At 46.6% G+C, this 24,074-nt stretch overlaps 1 protein-coding gene across 3 annotated transcripts in view; it reads right to left on the reverse strand.

The window, feature by feature from the left end:
- RELL2 (RELT like 2) overlaps nt 1-24,074 on the reverse strand; it is a 135,913-nt gene that overhangs the window by 10,067 nt on the left and 101,772 nt on the right. For all 3 annotated transcript variants that reach the window (XM_075344400.1, XM_075344398.1, XM_075344399.1), the window contains exons 4-6: nt 23,942-24,005; nt 12,052-12,240; nt 8,646-9,057 (exon numbers count right to left, since the gene is read on the reverse strand). In XM_075344400.1, the coding sequence (XP_075200515.1) occupies nt 8,646-9,057; nt 12,052-12,240; nt 23,942-24,005 (665 nt within the window). The remainder of the gene's footprint in view (nt 1-8,645; nt 9,058-12,051; nt 12,241-23,941; nt 24,006-24,074) is intronic.

A 24,074-nucleotide genomic window follows, 5' to 3' on the forward strand; every position in this document is an offset into this window, starting at 1 on the left:
GCGCGGCCCGAGGGCACTGTTGTACTCACTATGACAGATACACTGGAATCTTTGGTAAACCAAAAAGGAGGGTGGTCGGTGCCCGTAGCCGGCTGCGCTTTGCCCCTTTCTCAGGTTGGTGGTTCCCGCCTTTCTCCTGCACCTCTTTGTAGAACTTGACTGCCTATGCTTCCGCAACGGTAGTCTGCTCCCCGGCTTGATGTGTGTCGGGGAATCCATTTGCCCGCAGGCGCTGGCCCGTGGGAACTCTCTGCCTGTGCGGTGGCTTTTTATTCCCCTCGGTGGGCTGTTGCCGTCTTTCGGGTCTTGGGACGGGAAAGGACCTAAGGTCCAGACCTCAATCAGTGAATTCAATGTGGTCCAGTGGCTTCTGGACCTCGTTCTGGGTCTGAGTACCCCTCCTGGTGCTCCGGTTTCCAGTTGGCTCCCCGGTACGGTTCCGGCGGGCCACTACCCTGTCCCGGTCCCTTACGGTTCCACCAGCCGTCTTCCTGGCTCCTGCAGGCGGCAACCACCGTCTGCCTCCTTGCCACGGTACCAGGGCTACGACCCCGGCACCGGTCAGTGTTGTTGCTGCAGACCTGACGCCACAGGCCTGCTGCACTTGAACTCCACTCCACTGTCAGACTGATTTGAACTAACTGAGACTGCTCAACTTGAACTGCCTGTTTGTTTCCTGTCTCAGGCCCTCTGGACTCCTCGGTGGGCATGGCCAACTGCCTGGCTCCGCCCCCTGGTGTGGCCATTGAACACTGAGAGAGATGACAAGGTTTTGTAGGTTGGCTGCTGTCACCTTATTAGAGGCTGGTGTTTGTGCAGGGGGTCTACCTGTGACTACCTGGCTAGTCCAGGGCGTCACATTCCCCCTTGGTTTAATGCAGACCGTCCGCAGGCTGCCCGACCACCACCGGTTTATTTTTATTTGCTGAAAGATAAAACGGGGAAAACACAAATACAAGTATACTAAACTTTGTACAATTCAGGCGTATATGGAAATCATCCCTTGTGGGAGGCACATTTTTAAACGTTGCATAATAAAACATTTTTATTTAACGGGAACAGGACCAGGTCCTTCAGTCACCCACCCAAACAAACCTAGCCTTGATGCCTCCTCTAGGAAACAGGCAGCACCCCTTTTCCCCAGTCCAGGGACAGGAACGGGCCCAGGTGTTGCCCAAACGGGCCGGGTAATAAGTTCCTTACTCGGCAGTCTCTCAGAGGCCCCACGTCCAGGGAACCCCTGACCCGGAGGGTTGTCACCGGTTGCATTGGTGACTGGACCTCGGCCTCCTCTGCTGCAGGTCCTTCCTCCAGTCTGCCTCTCCGAAGGCTGTGGGATCTGAAGGGTGGTCAGGGAATTATTTACAAGCCAAAAAGTTATTGGGTGGCCTGCAAGTTCACAGCCTTGTCCATGTTGGAATGGGGTAAAACAGTAAAGTCCCAATGGGGACGGGCAGCATAGTCCCAATGGGGACAACAACTGGGGTAGCCGAGATCCGATACCTTTTACTCCTCATCATCATCATGGTCAGAGGGCGGCGGAGAGAGGCGGACGTGCAGCTGAGCACCCATGTACGCCCTCCTTACACTCAAGGCTTGCACGGAGATCTGGGACATCTGGGATTCAGGGGTCTCATCGTGAACGGGTCCTGTCTCCTGACGGGTCGGCGGGTCTGCGGGTCTGAAAGGGTCTGCATGGTCTGGTCCTGCCGGGGTGCTTTCCCTGAGGCGGGCCTCTCGTTCGCCTGCACTACAGCCGCCATCTCTTGTATCTCCTGCTTCCAGCCCAGAGCCTGCTGCATCGACCCGACCCATACCTGGATACAGAACTGCGCCAACTTTCTTTCCAGCTACGTCGCCGTCCCTGGCGGCCCCATGCCGCCTCAGCTCCAGCGTCCTGGGCGGGGGCCGCAGCCTCCTCCGTTGATCGCCCCCTCTGGCTCCAAACTGACTATCGGGAGGCCTTTTGGGCCGGGCGCCTCGCTCGCTGCCCACGCGGGAAATGTAGCTTTTCCTTTTCCGCCGGCGTCCTTCCCTGCATGCGGATCCCCGCAGGCCGATGAGGCGGACCCCGCTGCGGTGCTGGTAGCAGCGGACCGGGCAGGGGAGCAGTGGTGATCGACACGGACAACGGGGGAGGCAGTATAGGGGGTCAGGGCAGACCGGGTCCCTCAGCCGCAGTGGCCGGTCCCTCGGGGACATAGGGGCGTGGGTCGCCCACCCACTCCTCTAAGGTTGCCTCCACTTCGTACGCACGTGCGACCGCAGACAGCTACTCCACCTCGGCTGTCCATCGCTCCATCAGGAGACACACCTGGGCCTGGTTGCGGTGACATATTGCCGCTGTCCGGGCTTCCACCCACGCCGCTGTTCCAGGCGCGGGCTCCGGGAATTCTGGCTTGCCGGACGGGGCGGACATGTTGCCTTGGGGTCCAGGAACACAACGGGTGGTAGAGTCCTGGAGTCCCTGCCCTTTATCTACTCGGTCACATGGCACGGGATCTTCACCCGCCCCCCTTGGTCTTTTCGGGGCACTCCGCTTTCTTTCTGTTCAGCTTCACTTTTCAGCCGCACAAACTTCTGCACCACTCTGTTCCCAGGGGGCAGGCCTTCATCTCACACGCTCTTTTCGCGGGGAAGACGGGCCTGGCAGGAAACTTCGCACCAAGGGATAGTAACAAGATGGCGGATTCTGAAATTTTTCAACGGGTCACCGCTGACTTCTGCTTCAAGGCGCACTTTCACCGGTATGTGGATGGGTTCAATTCTGTTTGTGACGCCAGAAGAGTCAATGTGTACTGCTCGGGTACGTGCTTGTCGGTGGGTGGCTTAAGCTCCTCCCGGACCCGGGGGGTCATGTCTCTCTGGAAGGGAGTTAGCGCTACATGTAGGGATTTCGGTGGGGAAGCTTCACGGCCGAGTCAGTGGAGTTTAAAGGTGTAAGTTCGTGACGCCACCCATGGGTTGTGGTGAATGTGGACACCACCGCTGCCGTTAACTAGGCTCCCGGGGACGATGTTATGCAGCCTGGTGTTGACCCCTCCGTGGGCAGGGGGTGATGGTCCCGGGGCCCGGTGGTGGTGAGGTGCGGGCAAGATGGTGTGGTGCGGTGCGCGACCCGAGGGCACTGTTGTACTCACTATGACAGATACACTGGAATCTTTGGTAAACCAAAAAGGAGGGTGGTCGGTGCCCGCAGCCGGCTGCGCTTTGCCCCTTTCTCAGGTTGGTGGTTACCGCCTTTCTCATGCACCTCTTTGTAGAACTTAACTGCCTATGCTTCAGCAACGGTAGTCCGCTCCCCGGCTTGATGTGTGTCTGGGAACCCGTTTGCCCACAGGCGCTGGCCCGTGGGAACTCTCTGCCTGTGCGGTGGCTTTCTATCCCCCTCGGTGGGCTGTTGCCGTCTTTCGGGTCTTGTGACGGGAAAGGACCTAAGGTCCAGACCTCAATCAGTGAATTCGACATGGTCCAGTGGCTTCTGGACCTCGTTCTGGGTCTGAGTACCCCTCCTGGTGCTCCGGTTTCCAGTTGGCTCCCCGGTTCGGTTCCGGTGGGCCACTACCCTGTCTCGGTCCCTTATGGTTCCACCAGCCGTCTTCCCGACTCCTGCAGGCGGCAAACACCGTCTGCCTCCTTGCCACGGTACCAGGGCTACGACCCCGGCACCGGTGAGTGTTGTTGCTGCAGACCTGACGCCACAGGCCTGCTGCACTTAAACTCCACTCCACTGCCAGACTGACTTGAACTAACTGACAGACTGCTCAACTTTAACTGCCTGTTTGTTTCCTGTCTCAGGCCCTCTGGACTCCTCGGTGGGCGTGGTCAACCGCCTGGCTCCGCCCCCTGGTGTAACCATTGAACACTGAGAGAGGTGACAAGGTTTTGTAGGTTGGCTGCTGTCACCTTATTAGGGGCTGGTGTTTGTGCAGGGGGTCTACTTGTGACTACCTGGCTAGTCCAGGGCGTCACAGATCCAGCACTCAGACACTACCGCTGCTGCTGCTCTCTCACACGGTGGGCTCCAATTCTCACATACTCCAAGACCTGAGAACAAATCAGGAGGAGGTGTTGGTCTGCTCCTCTCATCACAGTGTGCCTTCCAGGTCTTCCCCTCCAGTACCCTCACTCATGTTTCCGTCTTTTGAAGTCCACACCATTAGACTCTTCAAACCATTCTCCCTGCAAGTGGCAGTTGTGTATCGCCCTCCAGGCTCCTCCCATCAGTTCCTTGATCATTTTGTCACTTGGCTTCCACACTTTTTATCCTGTGACCTTCCCACTCTCATCATGGGAGATTTCAACATCCCTATTGACGACCCACTCTCACCATCTGCCACCCATTTTCTTTCTCTAACCTCATCCTTTGGCCTCTCACAGCTCACTAAGTCTCCTACACATGAGGATGGGAACACACTGGACCTGGTCTTCTCCCGCCTCTGCACTCTTCATGACTTTCACCAGTTCCCCTCTCCCATTCTCTGACCACAACCTTCTCTCCTTTTCCATCACAAACGGTCTTCAAACTCGAGACACCCCCACTTATCGCCCATACAGAAATCTAAGCGCCATCAATACCCAGCTGCTAATGAACAATTTGCAGTCATCCTTGGCTCCCATCTCCTCCCTCTCCTGCGCAGACTCTGCAGTGTCACATTATAATAAGACATTGCAGAGTGCCCTGGATGAAGCTGCACCAGCTACATGCAGAAAAAAACCACACAGGCAGCAGCAGCCCTGGCACATGCTTCAAACACGTTTCCTACAGCGCTGTTCTAGGTGTGCTGAGCGTTTGTGGAGAAAATCCTTCTCAGTTGAAGACTTCATCCACTATAAGTTCATGCTCAAAACCTATAACTCTGCTCTCCATCTGGCTAAACAAGTATACTTTACCACTCTCATCACTTCATTAGCCAACAATCCTAAACGACTCTTTGAAACCTTCCACTCCCTCCTGAGCCCTAAAGCACAGACCCCAGTCACCAACTTAAGCTCTGATGATCTGGCTACTTTCTTCTTACAAAAGATCAATGACAGCTGCAAAGAAATCTTTGAAAAATCCCCTCAGAGCCTGAATCCCCTCCTCTCCCGCACCTCAAGCTCACTATCAATATTCGAGCCAGTCACAGAAGAAGTGACGCCTCTCCTTGCCTCTTCCCGCCCAACAACATGCACCAGTGACTCTCTTCCCTCACATCTCCTTGAGGCTCTCTCCCCAGCTGTCACTACTTATCTAACCAAAATGTTTAACCTCTCTCTTTCATCAGGTATCTTTCCTTCATCATTTAAACAAGCGATCATAACCCCTCTACTTAAAAAACCTTCCCCCAATCAGAACTGTGCAGCTAACTATAGACCAGTCTCTAACCTTCCCTTTATCTCTAAGCTCCTGGAACGCTTGGTCCACTCTCGGCTAATCCGATATTTATCTGAAAATTCACTTCTCGATCCCTCTCAATCTGGTTTCCGCTCTTTACACTCCACCGAAACGGCCCTCACCAAAGTCTCAAATGATCTATTAACAGCAAAATCTAAAGGCCACTATTCCCTATTGTTTCTCTTGGATCTTTCAGCTGCTTTTGACACTGTGGATCACCAACTTCTCCTCACCATGCTCTGCTCTATTGGCCTCAAGGACATCGCTCTCGCCTGGTTCTCCTCCTATCTCTCTCCGACCGCTCCTTCACTGTTTCCTTTGCTGGCTCTTACTCCACTCCTCTCCCCCTCACCTTTGGGGTTCCTCAAGGCTCAGTCTTGGGCCCTCTCCTTTTCTCTCTATACATCGCCCCTATTGGACAAACCATCAGCAGATTCGGTTTCCAATACCATTTCTATGCTGATGACACCCAATTATATACATCATCTCCAATCATCACACCTGTTTTGTTACAAAAGACCAGAGATTGTCTATCTGCTGTCTATCAAAGCATGTCCTCCCTCTATCTGAAACTGAATCTCTCCAAAACTGAGTTTCCTGTGTTTTCTCCCTCTACCAACCAATCTACACCCGACATTTCAATTACCTTTGATGATTTAATCATTATTCCCAAGCAGCATGCTAGCTGTTTTGGGGTCATATTTGACTCAGAACTCTCCTTCATTCCCCATATACAATCACTCATTCGCACATGTCGCCTACATCTCAAAAACATCTCCAGAATCCGACCATTTCTTACTTTCGAAACTGCAAAAACCCTTACTGTCGCTCCTATTCATTCCCGCCTGGATTACTGCAACTCTTTATTGATTGGTCTCCCCCGGACCAAACTCTCCCCTCTCCAATCCATCTTGAATCCAGCAGCCAGGGTCATATTCCTGTCCAACCGCTTCACCGATGCCTCTACCTTGTGCCAGTCACTACACTGGCTACCTATCAGCTACAGAATACAATACAAACTCATATCCCTCACCCACAAAGCTCTGCACAGCTCTGCACCACCATATATCTCATCCCTCATCTCTGTCTATCATCCTACCCGCCCCCTTCGTTCCGCAAATGATCTTAGACTAACATACTCCATAATATGAACCTCACACCTCCATCTCCAAGACTTTTCTCGTGCCACGCCAGTTTTCTGAAATGCACTACCCCAAAGAATGCGACTAATGTCCAGCTTCCAAGTTTTTAAGCGTACATTAAAAACACATCTCTTCAGACAAGCTTATCATAATAACTTACTAACCTAACTCTCCCCCGTCCCACCTTCTAAATACTCGTAACCTTCTCTCTCCTATGTCTGTCATCACATCCTACATAAAACCAATAGCACGTAAGGGCACCCAAAAGGTTACTGTCTAAAGACCAGATCATTCATCTTTATATGTAACCAATTAACTAGCATAACAATGGCCGTCCAGATCTACAAGTGTGCTTCACCTCTTGTGTCCCCCTTTTCCCCATAGATTGTAAGCTTTCGAGCAGGGCCCTCATTCCTACTGTAGCTGTTGAATTATGTACTATTTTGTTTTGTATTGGTCTATACAACCCCCCACCGGATTGTAAAGTGCTGCGGAATATGTTGGCGCTATATAAATAAACTTTATTATTATTATTATTATTATTATTATTAAACTCATTCTGCAGCCAGCAATAGGCTATGCAACAAATTAGTAGGCAAATGGTGCAAAATATTTAATGACACCAAGATGCAAAAAATGATTTAACTCCATATACTTGCACATGGTCTGTATTTTTTTTCGATGGGGTTTTGTAACTACTGTCCTGGCCCAAAGCTTGGGTTGTGGGTGTGGATGGTGTGACATCAGGGTCTTGGACATGAGATAGGGACACGCTGGGGGCCCAGACCTCACTATCAAGTGTACCTCTGGATTGAGGGTCAGCTCAGAGTACTACCTAGTCTGATTGCCAGCTTAGGGGTCCCTATCTAGTCACATCCTAGTCACCAGTTTGACAGTATCATATTGCAATATCTATTACGAACTCTAAACATTTCTTCGATTCTCTCTTATACATATACTTTCACGCATATAATGATTGCACTCTATCAGGACCACATGTATTTGACAAACATCCCGCTGTTAATTTATTAAAATTGTTCTTGGTGGTCACTATGCACTTTGTTTTCCACAATAGTGGCACTAAAACAATCTAGAGTTTTAGAAATTGTGGCAAAAAACGCTATGGTTAAGAAAAAAGTATACCAGGGTTGCAACATGTAAAGAAAGCCTAACAAGGTCCAACACGGCTAACGTCTGTATCGGGAGGTGAGCGACTCTTATAACGTCTCCTTGCACATATCTACAAGGAAAACACAATAGGCACAATAGGCAGATACTGTACGCATGTCCTATTCTAATGAAAAGGACAGGTGAACGATACCTGGTGATTGTGCACGTCCTGACAAATATGTGCAGATGTGACAACTTTAGCGCCACTCATCTCTTGGTGTCACAACAAAACATAATTATGTCACCACAAGTCTTGTTCTATTTTTTGAGGGGTGAGAAGTATGTTGTATGTGGGCTGGTGGGTCCTGTATGCTAGGGCATAATTGTTTTTTCAGTATCTCCCCAATTCACACTTTGAAATGGGAAGTTGCAGCAGAAGATAACTGTGTACAAAGCCTGAGGCTGGGTTCACATAGCATTTTTGGCAATGGTCAGTGACTCCATCAGGGTTTATGTCTGATACCCTGGAAAACGGGATTCAGACGTTTGCGCTGATGAGGCCATTGATTATGTTAAAGCAGGCAGGGTTCCAGTTTTGCTGTTGGAAATCCTTTTCATTCGTATCCACCAAACTTTTCTGTTGGATGGAAGGAGGAGAGCCCAGACACATTCCTTGCACAGGAGCCCTCTGCAGTCTGTGTCCAGAAAATAGTCACACTGAACAGTGTCCAAAATGGAAGAACAGACAAGCAAAGGCCACATGGTCAGCACTGAAAGTCTACATGTGGCTACATGGTCAGCACTGAAAGTCTACATGTGGCTACATGGTCAGCACTGAAAGTCTACATGTGGCCACATGGTCAGCGCTGACAGCCTGCATGTGGCCACATGGTCAGCACTGAAAGTCTGCATGTGGCCACATGGTCAACACTGAAAGTCTGCATGTGGCCACATGGTCAGCACTGAAAGTCTGCATGTTTGGGCCTTGTTCTATGCACAATATTATTGGTAATCACCTGGATTTCCGAATTTTCTCCACTTGCTCCTTTTTGCTTGCCTTGTCCTCTTAACTGAAGCATGTCTATCCTTTCCCGTTGTGCAGCTGTCTGCTCCGGAGCACTACTCCTTCTATCTTTGGTTCCTTTACTCTTGGATGAATTTTTATCAGCCATCCCCTCTATATGGTTATGTCCATTGATGTTGATCACAGCTTCCTTGACCTCTGATTTAGCCAATCCCACTAATTCTGGTCCATTTTGTGAGAGCCCTTGTGTCTCAAAAGCTTGTTGTAGCTTGATACCATTTTTAGTTTTGGTTTCCGGCTGTCCGTCTGCATCTTTGTCAAAAGAAATGGGATCGCTGGAGATGTTTTGGTCATCCTGAGCCCCTTGAATACTGGATTTCTTTCCGATATGAGTCACTCTGAATCTATAAAGGACACAAATGCATAAATAAAATGATCAAATATTGATTGGAATTGCAAAAAAATATATATAGAAATGTAAAATTAGACCTTTTGCACAATTATTCACACCAAAGGGTAAAGAGACTTGTCCACCAAAATGTATTTTCAGAATATTCTGGTTAATATAGCAAACTGACATGATCTGACTAATGCTATCCATTCCTGACAAGTTAGTTGCCAAGGACACACTGCTTAACAACCATTAATTAACATGGTTGTCAAGCAGAAAATACTTAGCAACCACAGACCTCATATTGATTCATATTGTTTTTCCCTGCATTTTTCGCTCATTGGTGATGAAAAACGCATAAAAATACACCAAAAATGCATGTGTTTCTGATGTTTTTTGGCCACATTTTTTTTGGCTACAGAGTGCATTTTTGTGGTTACCACAAAAATGCAGCATGCGGACGTACCCTTAAAAGATATATCCGGGATTTCTTTTTCTCTTAAATGTGCCCAAGAACTACAGGCAGGTAGTTGCTACCTACCTACCTGCCTCTTGTGCCTGCTGCTGTCCTTTGCCAGCACACAACGATCTCAGACCGCTCCTGCTGGCAATACAATGGCTTTGTCAACAGAGCAGAGGTTTCTTTTACGCTCTGCTCTGTGGACCTGACAGGACTGGCAACATCATGCTGATTGACCACCGGCTACCCGCTGCCTAACTGGGGGAACTGGCTGTCAATCAGCATGAAGTCGGCTGTCCCGCCAATCTACAGAGGAGAGCGGAAAAGAAGCCTCTGCTCTGTTGACGCGAAATCAGCAGAAGCGGCTGGATCGCTGCCAGGAGCAGTCTGGGAAAGCGGATTCACATCTGCACCAAAAATGCATAAAATAAGGGGAAAACGGATAAAAAAAATGCAGTAAACACACAATAATCAGAGAAGATTGTTATTGCATCATGTGGTGCGGACACCTGCAGAAAAAAAGCAGTAGACAAAAATGCAGCATTTACGATACATGTGAATATGGCCTCAGCGCTACATTTTTAAGGGTTTTATAAAGAAAAATAATCAATCATGCCTTGTTTTTATGCCATTATCCAAATACCTTAAATAATCTGATCTCTGTTATTCGCGTTGTTGTGACTACAGGGACACCAAGTATGTCCATGTTAAAAGCGCATTAAATGTCATTATTTTAATTGTTTTTCATTATTTTTTTTAGTAATTATAGGAAGAAAAACAATCTCTATTTTATTATCCTTCCAGAATATAGTAACATATATTGCACATAGCAGTGAATTTCTATCTCTATACCAGTATAATCTGCCTGTGGAGTCAGAACCTGCACTGCAGCTTCAACTATACAAAATTCTCACAGTGACATCAGTAGTGCCTGTGGCTGAATGCTCTATCTGCTGCTTGCAACTGTAGAAGTTGTTGGTCTAAGGGGTACTTTACACGCTGCGACATCGCTAGGAACAAAATCTGATTATTTCATCTCCTCTAGAATATAGGTACATAGAAATGCTCTGCTGTTTACAGATGTATCTTTATGTATCTGCATAATCTGCTTCTGGGTTCCCTATCTGCACTGCAGGTCAAGTATACCAAATTTGCCTAGCTCTTTCACATGGCTCATTGGTAGTGCTGCTAACTATAGACAAGGAGTTCTGGAGTTTGAGTCTCAGCGAGGCCAAAGAAGGGAACTGCTTTTTTATTTTATCTGCATGCAGAATATCCGGCACCATCCTCAAGGAGGCGCTATTGAGCAGGCGAGGAGAGGTGAGAGGACGTTGGGACAAAAGCCCCGACTGCTGGGAAAGTGGGATTGAGCCCTTAAATGGGGACACAATCTGGAATGGTTGGGAGTTATGATAATTAATTAGGCCTTTCACAAATGGGGAACTGGAGCGAATCGCATTGAAAGAACAAGGGGGCTTAAACTATTCTTACTGTCTTACTGGCATAATGATCATATTTTTCCTAAAGCAGATTACAGTAGAAAGGCTTTTTACAAGCACATAAAGTGTGCTGATAATATAATGCTAAAATCAATATATCTTATTGTAGTTGTATAATTAAATTTCAGACATAATTGTTGAAATGGATTATAAATGTAGTTTACAAAGTTATCTCAAAAGTGGAAAGTAGTATAAGACAAAAACTACTTGAGTCGTTGGGCTGTGTATAATATTGTAGCTAAGCTCTATTTACTTAAAGGGGTAGTCCACTATGTATATTTTGATGATCTATCCATAAAATTAATGGGGCTCCGACACCTGGCAAACCTCACTGATCAGCTGTGATCTTCTCGTGGGGCAGTGTACAGAGCGGAACTCCACAGCGCCATACACTGGTGGGAGCTGTCTGTACTGCAGATCGGCTCCTATTCTCTTCTCTTTCAGATGCACTGTTTGCTTTTGGCTGTCGCTGGAGGAGATCACAACTGGTCAATGGGGTTGTCGAACCCATAATAATCTTATATTGATGACTTGTGCTTCGGATAGGTCATCAATTTAAAAGTAATGGACAACCCCTCCTCTGCAATACCAGAAATGGACCATGGACAAGAGCGAAGATATTTTTGGAAACAGAAGATATGAATATAGGAGCATATAGGCATAGGTTTTCCAGGAGGACGACAGATCAGCAAGTGTATAAACATGTATATATGTACAGTATTGTACACTCTTTTTGCAACTAATAGTATATATCTGTATTTATAATGGACTTATAGGGAATATGGACATCAGAGGTTTTGACCCTCCACTCAAAACCTCCATTCTATGAATCACATTGGAAAACTGCTAAAATATCAGCACATCTAATCCATCCATTACAATTTTCATGTAGTAGTCACTTGATGGAAAATGACCAGAAAGTGGTCATTTTCCCCCCAAATCAGCTATGGGCAGTGGCATTTCATGAGCACCCCTATTAAGGGATATTTCAACGGATTTCTTCTAGGACATGACGATACAGTATGATAGTTTAGTAAGTAGGCAATACCTTCCAACAGAGAATACCGTGACCTCTCCTGGATGTGCCTTTCCTTTGCTGTCCTTCGATCGGCCCATACGATGTAACAAACTTCTTTTCTTCCGCGTACAATGCATACAGGGGGCTTGAGTGGATCCAAGATGTACTGTGTGGTGATGAGGAGGTCCGGCATCCTGGCTTTCACGATGTGGACATAAACTGGCAAAAGAAAGATGACAAAGCAAGATGACTCTTATCAACTTTGGGCAATTGATGCAATTTTGAACCTAAAGGCCCAGTTACACGCAACGACGTATCTAATGATATATCGCCGGGGTCACGGATTCCGTGACGCACATCTGGCATCGTTAGCGACGTCGTTGCATGTGACAACAAGGAGTGACTGTTAACGATGGAAAATACTCACCTTATCGTCCATTGTTGACACATCGTTCCTTTTCAAAAAATCGTTGATTGTTGAGCTCGCAGGTTGTTCGTCGTTCCCGAGGCAGCACACATTGCTACATGTGACACCCCGGGAACGACAAAAAAACGCTTATCTGCGGCTGCCGGCAATGCGGAAGGAAGGAGGTGGGCGGGATGTTACGGCCGCTCATCTCCACCCCTCCGCTTCTATTGGGCGGCCGCTTAGTGACACCGCTGTGACGCCGTGATGTGTTAGCCAGCAACAGCGCTAGGCAGGTAAGTCCATGTTACGGCTCCTAACGACATTGTGCGCCACGGGCATCGATTTGCCCGTGACGCACAAACGACGGGGATAGGTGCTTTCACCAGCGATATCGCTAGCGATATTGCTGCGTGTAGAACCCCCTTTAAGGATGATTTAGACAAAATAATAATAATCAGGAACAGGCGTTTGTTAGAACCCTCGTTTGGTAATTATGAGTTTGTGTAAATATGCCAGAAATTTTCCAACAAATAAACCAAGAAAAATAATTGTGTGAGGGGCCTGACAAATTACTAACGCATGCGCAAAACGCTACTTAGTTGTGTGATTGGACAACTCATGCAAGCAGCAAACGGCCACCGATTGGCTTGCATTTAGTCGATCGGTGATCATTTAATAATCATGGTCTTCTTGTGTAAACAAGAAAGATAAGAAAATCCCAACCTGGAATATCCCACAGCCCATATCCTAAAATACTAGTCCCCTTTTAATATTCTCATTTCTGTCATTCCCATTGCAAAAATTATGCAAACTGTGAAACAGTGTGGGCAAATTTTTATGTCAATTATTATTGAGTTGTACACTACTTTTACATTGATGGCCTATCCTTAAGATAGGTCATCAATGTCTGATCAGCCAGGGTCAGCTGTTCTCGGTACCGGCAGTAGGTGGCCGAAAATGCTCAGTTCCGGAGCTGCGTCAACTGATAGCAGCCGCGATCGGATTCTGTATATCAGCCTCCTATTCAAATCAATAGGAGGAAGATGTGCAGTACCCGGCCGCGGCCGCTATCAGAAGATGGGGCATCTCCGAAACTAAGCATTTCTGGCCGCCAGCTACCACAGCCGACACCATAGGCAGCTAATTGGCGGGGGTGCCAGGTGTCGGATCCCTGACAGCCAGATACTGATGACCTATCCTGAGGACAGGCCATCAATGTAAAAGTAGTGGACAACCCCTTTAATTTCTATGTTGCAAAGCCTCACATTCACGGGAGATTTCCCTGTGAGGGGTCCAACAGTGGGTCAAAACCTGCCATTCAGTAATGACTGTTATTTAAAAAAAATAGTGTTGGATCCTGTCTCCAAGGGCTGAAAGTAGCAATCTGTGCCTATGGTCTGTACGTAAACTATAATTCAAATATGTAACATCACCTTTAAATTTGTGAGCAGAAAACAGGAATTCTCCCATCATGATCTGCCCTTGAAACTCACGGCAAGTTCATCATTTTCTGCCTATTAATAGTCTTTGCCTCAAAGCTCCATAGTGCAGCAATGACCGTGGCTAAAATAACTACTCTTAACAATATTGCCTCATACTGGGAATATGAAATGTTCGGAAGAATCCCCTGTTGTGCTGACGGCAACTGTAATAATACGGAATTTTTCAAAGGAAGGCTAAAAACCTTTTGTAGCTAACTTTTTCAATGGTTTATTTATTGGGTTGGCCTTTGTGTAATTCTTCAAAAAAGAAAAATCACAGAAAAGGAAATAATTTCTAAATATTTCCAAAAAGACTGAATTGTGAAACGTCATAGATTTTCAGCCTTGATGACCATGACCCAAAGTAAGTATCATAAAAGAAAAGTGATATTTGTCTGTAATACACATTCGAATAAAGCAGATCCAATCCACTGATTTTGCAGGACCAGATGGCTACCTGATGTGTATGTGGGCCTCTCAACGTTTCTTCGACAGAGGATGTTATTGGAGTTAAAGGGGTTGTCCCATGAACAAAATGCATTTTAATTAATAGATTTTGTAATAATAAATTCCACAATTAGATGTGTTAGGAAAAGTCCCTGTGCTGAGGTGATAGTACTATAGTATGTACGTCACTTCTATGTACTATGTAATGCAGGGGTCTCAATCTCGGCTGGGTATATGGGCTGCACATAGGACAAAGTGGCATTTTTATTGGTACTATATTTTTTTTTCTATACACCTTTGGAGCATTGTTTTTGAACATTTTTTGCTTCTTCATTATAACGAACGTGCACGTTTTTTTTTTAAATAAAAAAAATGTGATGGTAAAAACATTTTCATGCTTTATTTTATTTATTTTTTTTAATTTTATCCTCTTTTTGTAAGCAATATAGTTTTACAATTAGCACCATATAGTAATTTTGGCCAACATCGTGTTGTAGTTTCCATCCTGGTCCCCATCCTGTAGTAATGTGCCCATCCTTGTCTTCTTGAAGTAATGTGCCCATTAATCTTGTAGTAATATGTTAATCCTTGTGCCCATCCTTGTACCCATACTATAGTAATGTGTCCATCCTTGTCCCCATTCTATAGTAATGTGCCCATCCATGTCCCCATCCTGTAATAGTGTGCTTTATCCTTGTCCCCATGTTATAGTAATAGACCCATCCTTGTCCCATTTTACTAATGTGCCCACCCTATAGTAATATGCCCATCTATGTGCCCATCCTGTAGTAATGTGCCCATCCTTGTGCCCATTCTCTAGTAATGTCCCATCCTTGTGCCCATCCTGTAGTAATGTGCCCATTCTTGCCCCCATCATGTAGTAATGTGCCCATCCTTGTGCCTATCCTGTAGTAATGTGTCCATCCTTGTGCCCATCCTGTAATGTGCCTATCCATGTGTTCATCCTGTAGTAATGTGTCAATCATTGTGCCTATCCTGTAGTAATGTGCCCATCCAAAAATTCAGATGAATGTTTTGACGACACTGCGCAGACAAGCTCTCTCTGCACATCTATTCCAATGGCAGCTACCGGCCAATCAGAGGCAAGCAGCTGCTTGCCTCTGATTGGCCAGCGTCTGCCATTGGAATAGATGTACATAGAGAGCTTGACTCTGCATAGCACCGGCAAAACATTCATCTGAAATAAAGCGTTTACGGCTGCGGCCCCTGCACCGGCCGCAATCGTTACCAGGTCCACTTGCCTGCGGGCAGCAAGAACCAGCCAGAGGGACCACATGCGAGCTGCGGGCCGTGTGTTTGAGACCCTGAATGTGTTTGACCATATAGCACTGCTCCACTTCATGGCTGGCACATACAACAGCCCCTTTCCAGGGAGAGAAGAATAAGTCAATTATGGTACATGAGTGTACAGATGAAACACTGTACCGCCCCGGGGCTCGGCCGGCTGCCGAGCCGCTCGGATCCGTGCTCGTCGGTGGGTGGCTCGAGCTCCTCCCGGACCCGGGGGTCACGTCGCTCTGAAGGGATGCTGGTGCTACGTGAGGGGTGGTGTTCGGTGGGGAGGTTCACGGCCGGGGGCCGTGGTTGTTTGGGGGTTAAGTTCGTGACGCCACCCACGGTTTGTGGTGAGTGAGTGGGCACCACCGCTGCCGTTGACTAGGCTCCCAGGGACGGTGTTATGCAGGTTGGCGTTGATCCCCTCCGTGGGCAGGGGTTGGTGGCCCCGGGGGCCCGATTGGGGCGAGAAGGAGGTGCGGGCGGCATGGTGCGGTGCGGTGCGCGGCCCGAGGGCACTGTTGTACTCACTATGACAGATACACCGGAGTCTCTGGTAAACCAAAAGGATGGTGGTCGGTGCCCGCAGCCGGATGCGCTTTGCCCCTTACTCAGCTTGGTGGTTCCCGCCTTTCTCCTGCACCTCTGTAGTAGAATGCTGACTTTCTTCGCTTCAGCGACGGGAGTCCGCTCCCCGGTTAGTGGATGTCGGGGAGCCCGTTTGCCCGCAGACGCTGGCCTGTGGGAACTCTATGCCTGGGCAGTGGCTTTCTATCCCCCTCGTTGGGCTGTTGCCTTCAGTCGGGACTTGGGTGGGAAAGAACCTAAGGTCCAGACCCCAATCAGTGAATTTGACTCAGTCCAGTGGCTTCTGGGCCTCGTACTGGGTCTGAGTACCCCTCCTGGTTCTCCGGTTTCTGTTCGGTTCCCCAGATCGGTACCGGCACGCCACTACTCTGTCCCGGTCCCTGACGGTTCCACCGGCTGTCTTCCCAGCTCCTGCAGGCGGCCACCACTGTCTGCCTCCTGGCCACAGGGTATCCGGGCTCCTACCCAGATCCCTGACAGACGTTACTACTTTCCAACTACTCTCCTCTCCTAACTCATCTGCCTGTTTTTCCAGCCTCAGGCTATCCGAACTCCTCAGAGGGCGTGGCCAACTGCCTGGCTCCGCCCCCGGGTGTGAACATCAAGACCTGAGAGGGGTGACTCAGGGTTTTTAGGTTGGCTGCTGATACCTTTTTAGGGGTAGGGTGTTTGTGCAAGGGCCTACCTGTGACTACCTGGCTAGTCCAGGGCATCACAACACCATGGGAGTAACGCCTGCTACTTTTTAGGTAACACATTTCCCTGTCTTTCTTTATCACAGGAGTGAAAATAGTAAATATTCTGTAAAGCAGCTTATCTTCAGCGAGAACAGTTTATATACAAGCTGCCCGATCCAGATAGGGGTAGTTCCATAAACAAAGTATGTACATTTTAATTAATAGATCTTGATATAATAACAAGTTCCACAATTACCATGGATGTGTTAAAAATTTTTCCTGTGCTGAGATAATCTTATAACTGTGACCCTGCTATGTACTGTGTAATGGCCATGTCTGACCATGTATAGCTGCTCTAGTTCATGGTTGGCACATACCACAGGTCCTGGCTAGAAAGCATGTCACTTGTGATAAGTGAATATACAGCTGAATCAGCAGAGCCTCACATCTGATACTTTCTGAGGCAACACATTTCTCTGTCTATTTTATCACAGGAATGTGCTTCTACCACATCATCATGTCTGAGTTCCTCATAAATGAAGTCAGGCACATTTAGGCTCAGAGGCCACTGGTGCTCTTACTTCACTAACTTGATGAACTCAGAGAGATGGAGACGTGGCAGAAACACTTGTTCCTCTATTACCTCAGGTAGAGAAATGTGTTACCTTAAGGTACAGGTACCGTGAGCCCCTGCTGTTTATTCTGTACACTAACTTATGTGTGACTTATGCTGCAAGGGACACATTTATAAGATTATTTGATGACAAGAACATTTTTTTTCTAACACATCCAATTGTAGAATTTATTATTATTTCAAGATCTGTTGATTAAACTGTACTTTACTCATGGGAAAACCCTTTTCAGGATTGGGCAGATAAAATTTAAACTGCTCTCCATGGAGATAAGCTGTTGTCAAGAATTTTGGGAGGACACTGACTCCTCACTAAAAAAAACTACATGCTCAGCCAACAACTATATAAAGTGTAGGGCCACCCTACATTCTATTTTTATTGACTTACAATATACAGGAAAATTCTATTTGTGAAACATTTATTCAAATCGGTCAGGCATTTTTGGCATATTCAAGGATCAGTTAGGTGAAATAAGTATTGAACACGTCACACATTTTTTAAGTAAATATATCTCTATTGCTATTGATATGAATTTCTCACCAGATGTCGGTAACAATGCATACAATCTACTCATGCAAAGAAATCAAACCATAGATGTCTATAAATTATATGTAATTATGAGAAATGATAAATAAGGGAAAAAGTATTGAACACATGAAGAAAGAGAGGTGCAAAAAGCCATGGAAAGTCATGACACCACCTGAAATCTATCAATAATTAGAAAGCAATCCTGTGACTTAGTGAAAAATAATATCAGCTGGTTCAACTGATGGCCTATAAAAAGTTGTTTCATTACCAAAGAGCCCCACAAGAAACATCTTATGATGGGTAAAATCAGTGAGCTGTCTTAAGACCTGCACAACCTTATTGTTGCAAAACATACTGATGACATTGGTTGCAGAAGAATTTCTAAACTACTAAAACTTCCAGTAAGCTCTGTTGGGGCCAAAAGCTAGAAGAATAAAGAGCGTAATCTCACCATAAAGAAGCAATAACCCGGTACTCCCCACAAGATTTCAGACAGAGGAGTGATTATCAGAAGGGTTGTCCAAGAGCCAAGGACCAGCTCTGGAGAGCTACAGAATGATCTAGAATAAGCGGGTACAATTGTTTCAAAGAAAACAATAAGTAATGCTCTCAACCTCCATGGCTTGTATGCACACTCACCATGCAAGAATCCACTGCATGTTCAAGGGTGTCAGCAGTGGCTCTCCCTAGGCTCACATGACATAGTTATTTAACGCGTTCTCCATGGCCAATCAGTGGTTACTTAATTGTCCCTTTCCTTGGACAAATCAAAGTAGGTGAAAGAGAAGCAGCAGCTTTGACTTTCTCCAGGAAGTCTATTACATCTGAAGGAGGGGACAATGAGGCCACTAATTAGCTGAAGGGATTATGTGACATTGTTATGTCGTAACATTGTTAGCCCCGGGAGAGCCTGGGCCGACACCACTGGAACGTCCCTGTCACCGAAGGTCATCACAGCTCTTATTATTTTAGTTGGGGGAAACCGTGATTGAGAAGGGGTTCTGCAAGTAGTGGACAACTTCTTTAAATCACCTACTACTTATGATACACAGTATTTTTAGATAACCTCCTCTTTCAGATGGAACATCCCCAGAAATTTGGCAAGATACTCCAAAATCTTGTTGTATAGATTTCATTCATTACCACGTGCTGGGAAAACCAAGATGAAATTAAGATCATAACCACTAGGGCCCCTATAGCATAAGTGTTTTACGAATCATAGGCCAAGAGGAAAGATTAGAAAAGACACATATGTAATTTACACTGATCTGTAGCCTGATGCAAATGACTTTTGTCATTTCAAGATCTGCACCTGACAATGACTGAAAAAAATCCAACATGGCAGATGAGATGTTCTTTAGATATCTGTCATAGGTTGGCATTTGTCCTGCTTGTTTGTGTCACAGTCAGGACAAAATGGTCTTTATCAGATTATTTGGCCGCACAACATTTCTATTGTATGGCCAGCATTAGTTAGGCTATTCATGTGTGATCACTTATGGTCTGACTGCTGTAGCCCCATGATCCCGAGAACAAGCGAGCCCCACAGTGTCTTTATTCTGCTGATTAGCTTGAGTACCATAGGTTCACCAAGCACCACTAACATATTAATGCCCAATACTATGGTAAGGATAAACCGTACTATTCGTTCTTTCCTCAAAAAGTCCCTTTAATTACATGTTTTATCTTAAACAACTCTCCTTGAATCATTGCAATTATTTTCTAATGTCCTAATATAACCTCGTGCTAAATAAACATCCAGCTCGGTTAATTTGCCATTATACCAGACTCAAAGCCACAGATTAATTTCTCTAATTAGAGAAAGGGACAGATGTAATAGAAGACAGGATGTTTCTTCTTTTACGTCAGTTTAGACAGATTTAAAGGGGATGTTTTTGGTTTTTAACCCCTTCACCCCCCAGACTGTTTTCACCTTCCTGACCAGGGCAATTTTTTTTAATTCTGACCAGTGAACACTTCAAGGGATCCCAGTGATTCTGAGATTGTTTTTCGTGACATGTACAGTACTTCATTTTAGCAATAAATTTAGGATATTTTTTGAGTTTATTTTTAAAAAATACAGTGGAGCCTCGGTTAACAAGTAACCCAGTTAGCGAGTATTCTGCTTAACGAACAAAGCTTGCTGTAAATTTGTAACGCACTTTAAGAGCAAGCTTTGCCGTATGAGCAAAGCACTCACCGCACACACTTCCGGTTCCGTACACCCACGCGCTCTGACCCGCTCTTACAGTCCGCACAAACACACACAAACACGCACAAACAGACACATATTATGCTCACCTTACCTTTTGTTCCCTCGCCGGCCTCACGGTTCTTGTAGTTCGCCGCTCCAGGATGTGTATCGGTAACCATCGCGACGAGAGAGGAACTTCCGCTGTCAGCTGCTATTCAAAGGCAGCGAGCTAACCAATCAGAGGCAAGCGGCTCCTGCTTTTGACGTCAGCGCTCTGGCAGCGGAAGGTCCTCCCTCGTTGCGATGGTTACCCGATACACATCCTCTACCAGCGAACTGCAAGATCCAGGAGGCCAGCGATGGAACGGAAGGTAAGGTGAGGAACATAATATGTGTGTGTGCGTGTTTGTGTGTATTTGTGCATGTTTGTGCGTGTTTGTGCGTTTGTGGAATGACACAATAGGGGACCAGAATGGGACATTTAACAAGTTGTGGAACGAACTGTCTGCATTGCAATGATTTCCAATGGGAAATCTTGCTTTGCTAGACGAGTAACTTGGTTAACAAGCACAGTCCCAGAATGGATTGTTCTCGTTAACCAAGGTTCCACTGTAATGGAAATTTTCCAAAAAATGTTATTTTTATGCCCTTAAACCAGACAGTTTTCTCTTACATAATAGTTAACAAATAACATTTCCCACATGTCTACTTTACATCAGCACAATTTTTGAAGCATCATTTTTTTGTGTTAGGAAGTTAAAAGGGTTTAACGTTTATCAACAACTTCTCATTTATCCAAAAAATTAACAAAACCATTCTGTTAAGGGACCACATCACACTTGAAGTGTTTTTGAGACGTCTAGGTGACAATAAATACCCAAAAGTGACACCATTCTAAAAACTGCACCCCTCAGACTGCTCAAAACCACATTCAAGAAGTTTATTAACCTTTTAGGTGCTTCACAGGGAATAAAGCAATGTGGAAGCAAAATTTTACTTTTTCCCACAACAATTTTACTATAGCCCCACATAGGGTGGAAATCTACAGTTTGGGCGCAAAGTAGTGCTCGGAAAGCAAGGAGCACCATTTCAATTTTAAAGCCCAAAATTGGCTGGAGTCGATAACGAACACCTTTTTGCGTTTGCAGAACACAGTGGAAATGATTTCATTATGGAAACTAGACCCCTCAAAGAATTTATGATTTGGTGAGCACCTTGAACTCCCAGGTGCTTCGCACAATTCTATAATGTTGAGCCTTCAAAATGCAAAAACAAATTTTCACCACAAAAATATTGCTTTAACCCCAAATCTTTCATTTTTACAAGGAAAACAGAAGAAAATGCACAGTACAATTTTTGTTGCACAATTTCTCCTGAGTACCCCAATAGCACATATGTGGTATGAAAGTATTGTTTGGGTGCACAGTGGGGCTTGGAAAGGATATTTTAGTTTTTAAATGCAAAATTGTCTGGAAACATTATCAGATGCCATATTGAATTTGCAGAGCCCTTGATGTGCCTAAATAATGGACCTTCTTGTGCAATTTCTCCTCAGTATATCAATACCCCATACATGATGCAAAACGACTGTTTGGGTGCATGGCAGGGTTCAGAAGCAGTGCTATTTGAACTTTGGAGCGCCATTTTGGTAATAATAGATGCCATGCCACATTTGAAGAGCCCCTTGCATGCCAAAATAGCAGAACCCCATAAGTGACCCCATTTTATAAACTGCACCCCTCAATGAATTCATCTAGAAGTGCATATTGACAGGTGTGTCTCAAATTTTTATACTATTGGGCAGTGAAGAAAAAAAAATTACATATTCACCACTAAAATGTTGTTTTAATATCAGATTTCTAATTTTCACAAGGGAAATAGGTAAAAAAGACCCCATAATGTGTTACACAATTTTTACTGAAAGTGGCAATACACGCCATGTGACTGTATAGTACTGTTTGGCCAGCACTTCTCCAGAGCCTGTGTTACTAGTAACATGGAAGCCCCCTATATTTCTGTTAACAGATTACCCACCTGAGTAGGGTCTTGTTTTTTTTTTTGGGTTGAGTTGAATGCTATTTGGTGGTAATGAGGGGTTCAGAACATTTTTAATCAGTTCACATTTATCCTATGGTCTGTGCTGATGTGACGCCCTAGACTAGTCAGGTCGTCCCAGGTAGTCACACACACATCACCCCCTCCTCGATCAGGTGACAGCAGCCAACCAAGAAACCCTTGTCACCACCCTCCAGGTTTGATGTCCACACCAGGGTGGAGGAGCCAGGTGGTAGGCTCCACCCACCGAGGAGTTCACAGGCCTGGAGGCGGGAAAAGACACACAAGTCGACGCACAATTGGTAGTGCAGGGTAGAGAGAAGTCAAGTTCAAGGGCAGTCCTGTGTCCAGGTCTGCCAACAAGCTACCCCGGTGGCTGGGTCGGAGCCCAGTCGCCTTTGGATGGAGGCAGATGGTGGTGGCCGCCTGCAGGAGCTGAGATTACAGCCAGTGGAACCGTAGGGACCGGGGTCGGGCGGTGGCCCACCGGTACCGAACCGGGGAACCGATTGGAAACTGGAGCACCAGGAGGGGTACTCAGACCCAGTACAAAGCCCTGAACCGACAGGGCCGAGTCAAATCAACTGATTGAGGACTGGACTTTAGGACCTATCCCACAGAAGACCCGTTAGAAGACAACAGCCCAACCATACAGGTTAATGCCACTGCCAAGGCATAGAGACCCAAAGGGCCAGCGTCTGCGGGCAAACGGGCTCCTACGGCATATACAAGTCGGGGAGCGGACTACCGTTGCTTAGGCATAGGAGTCAAACATTCATACAAAGAGGTGCAGGAGAAAGGCGGAAACCACCAACCTCTTCTGGGACAAGCTGCAGCCGGCTGCAGGCCCCGTTCATCACTCCGTTTGGTTTACCAGAGACTCCAGTGTATTGTGTCATAGTGAGTACACCAGTGCCTTCGGGCCGCGCACCGCGCCGCACAGCATCAGCACCCTGTACGCACCCGCTCCCGCGCCTCGGCGCCTCCCTCGGGTTCCCGGGACCATCATCTCCCTACCCATGGAGGGGTTAACACCAAGCTGCGCAATACCGTCCCCGGGAGGCCTAGTTAACGGCAGCGATGGTGTCCATCTATTCACACAACCCGTGGGTGGCGTCACGAACTTACATTCCAAACCAAACCACCGCGGCCCCGGCCGTGGAATCACCCCGTCAAGTCCCTGCGTGTAGCGCCAACTCCCCTGCAGAGCGACGTGACCCCTGGGTCCGTGAGAGGCTCGAGCCACCACCCACCGTACGAGCACGGATCCGAGCGGCTCGGCGGTCGCAGCCGAGCCCGTGGGGCGGTACACTGAGCACTTATATAAGGGTTTCTGCGTCATGCACACGGACCTGCAAAGTAGGAGAACAGCCATCGCAGCAGAGAAGAGGTGCTGGACCGGAGAGCAGAGACACCTATCGGACGGGACTGCCTCCTAGGTGAGTGTTTTTTATGTTACACAGAGCACAGAGCCTGGGCCCTTATATACAGTATTCTAGAATGCTGTATATAATAGTCTACTGGTGATGGCCGCAGCTTATAGTCACTAAATCTGGTGACCGGTTCCCTTTAATAGCTGCTACAATATACTAAGTCATTGAAACTGTCCTTACCTGGGACCAATTTGAACATCCCCTTCAGTGTCTCCCAACATTTGCTTTAGCGCTTCTGCATTTGCTAAAAAAAAATAATTAAATAAATTAGGATTTGATTAAGAATTCTGATTCAATATCACAAAAAAAACAA

Source organism: Anomaloglossus baeobatrachus, chromosome 4 (assembly GCF_048569485.1).
Source record: "Anomaloglossus baeobatrachus isolate aAnoBae1 chromosome 4, aAnoBae1.hap1, whole genome shotgun sequence".
In the NCBI taxonomy this organism is placed as follows: Eukaryota; Metazoa; Chordata; class Amphibia; order Anura; family Aromobatidae; genus Anomaloglossus; species Anomaloglossus baeobatrachus.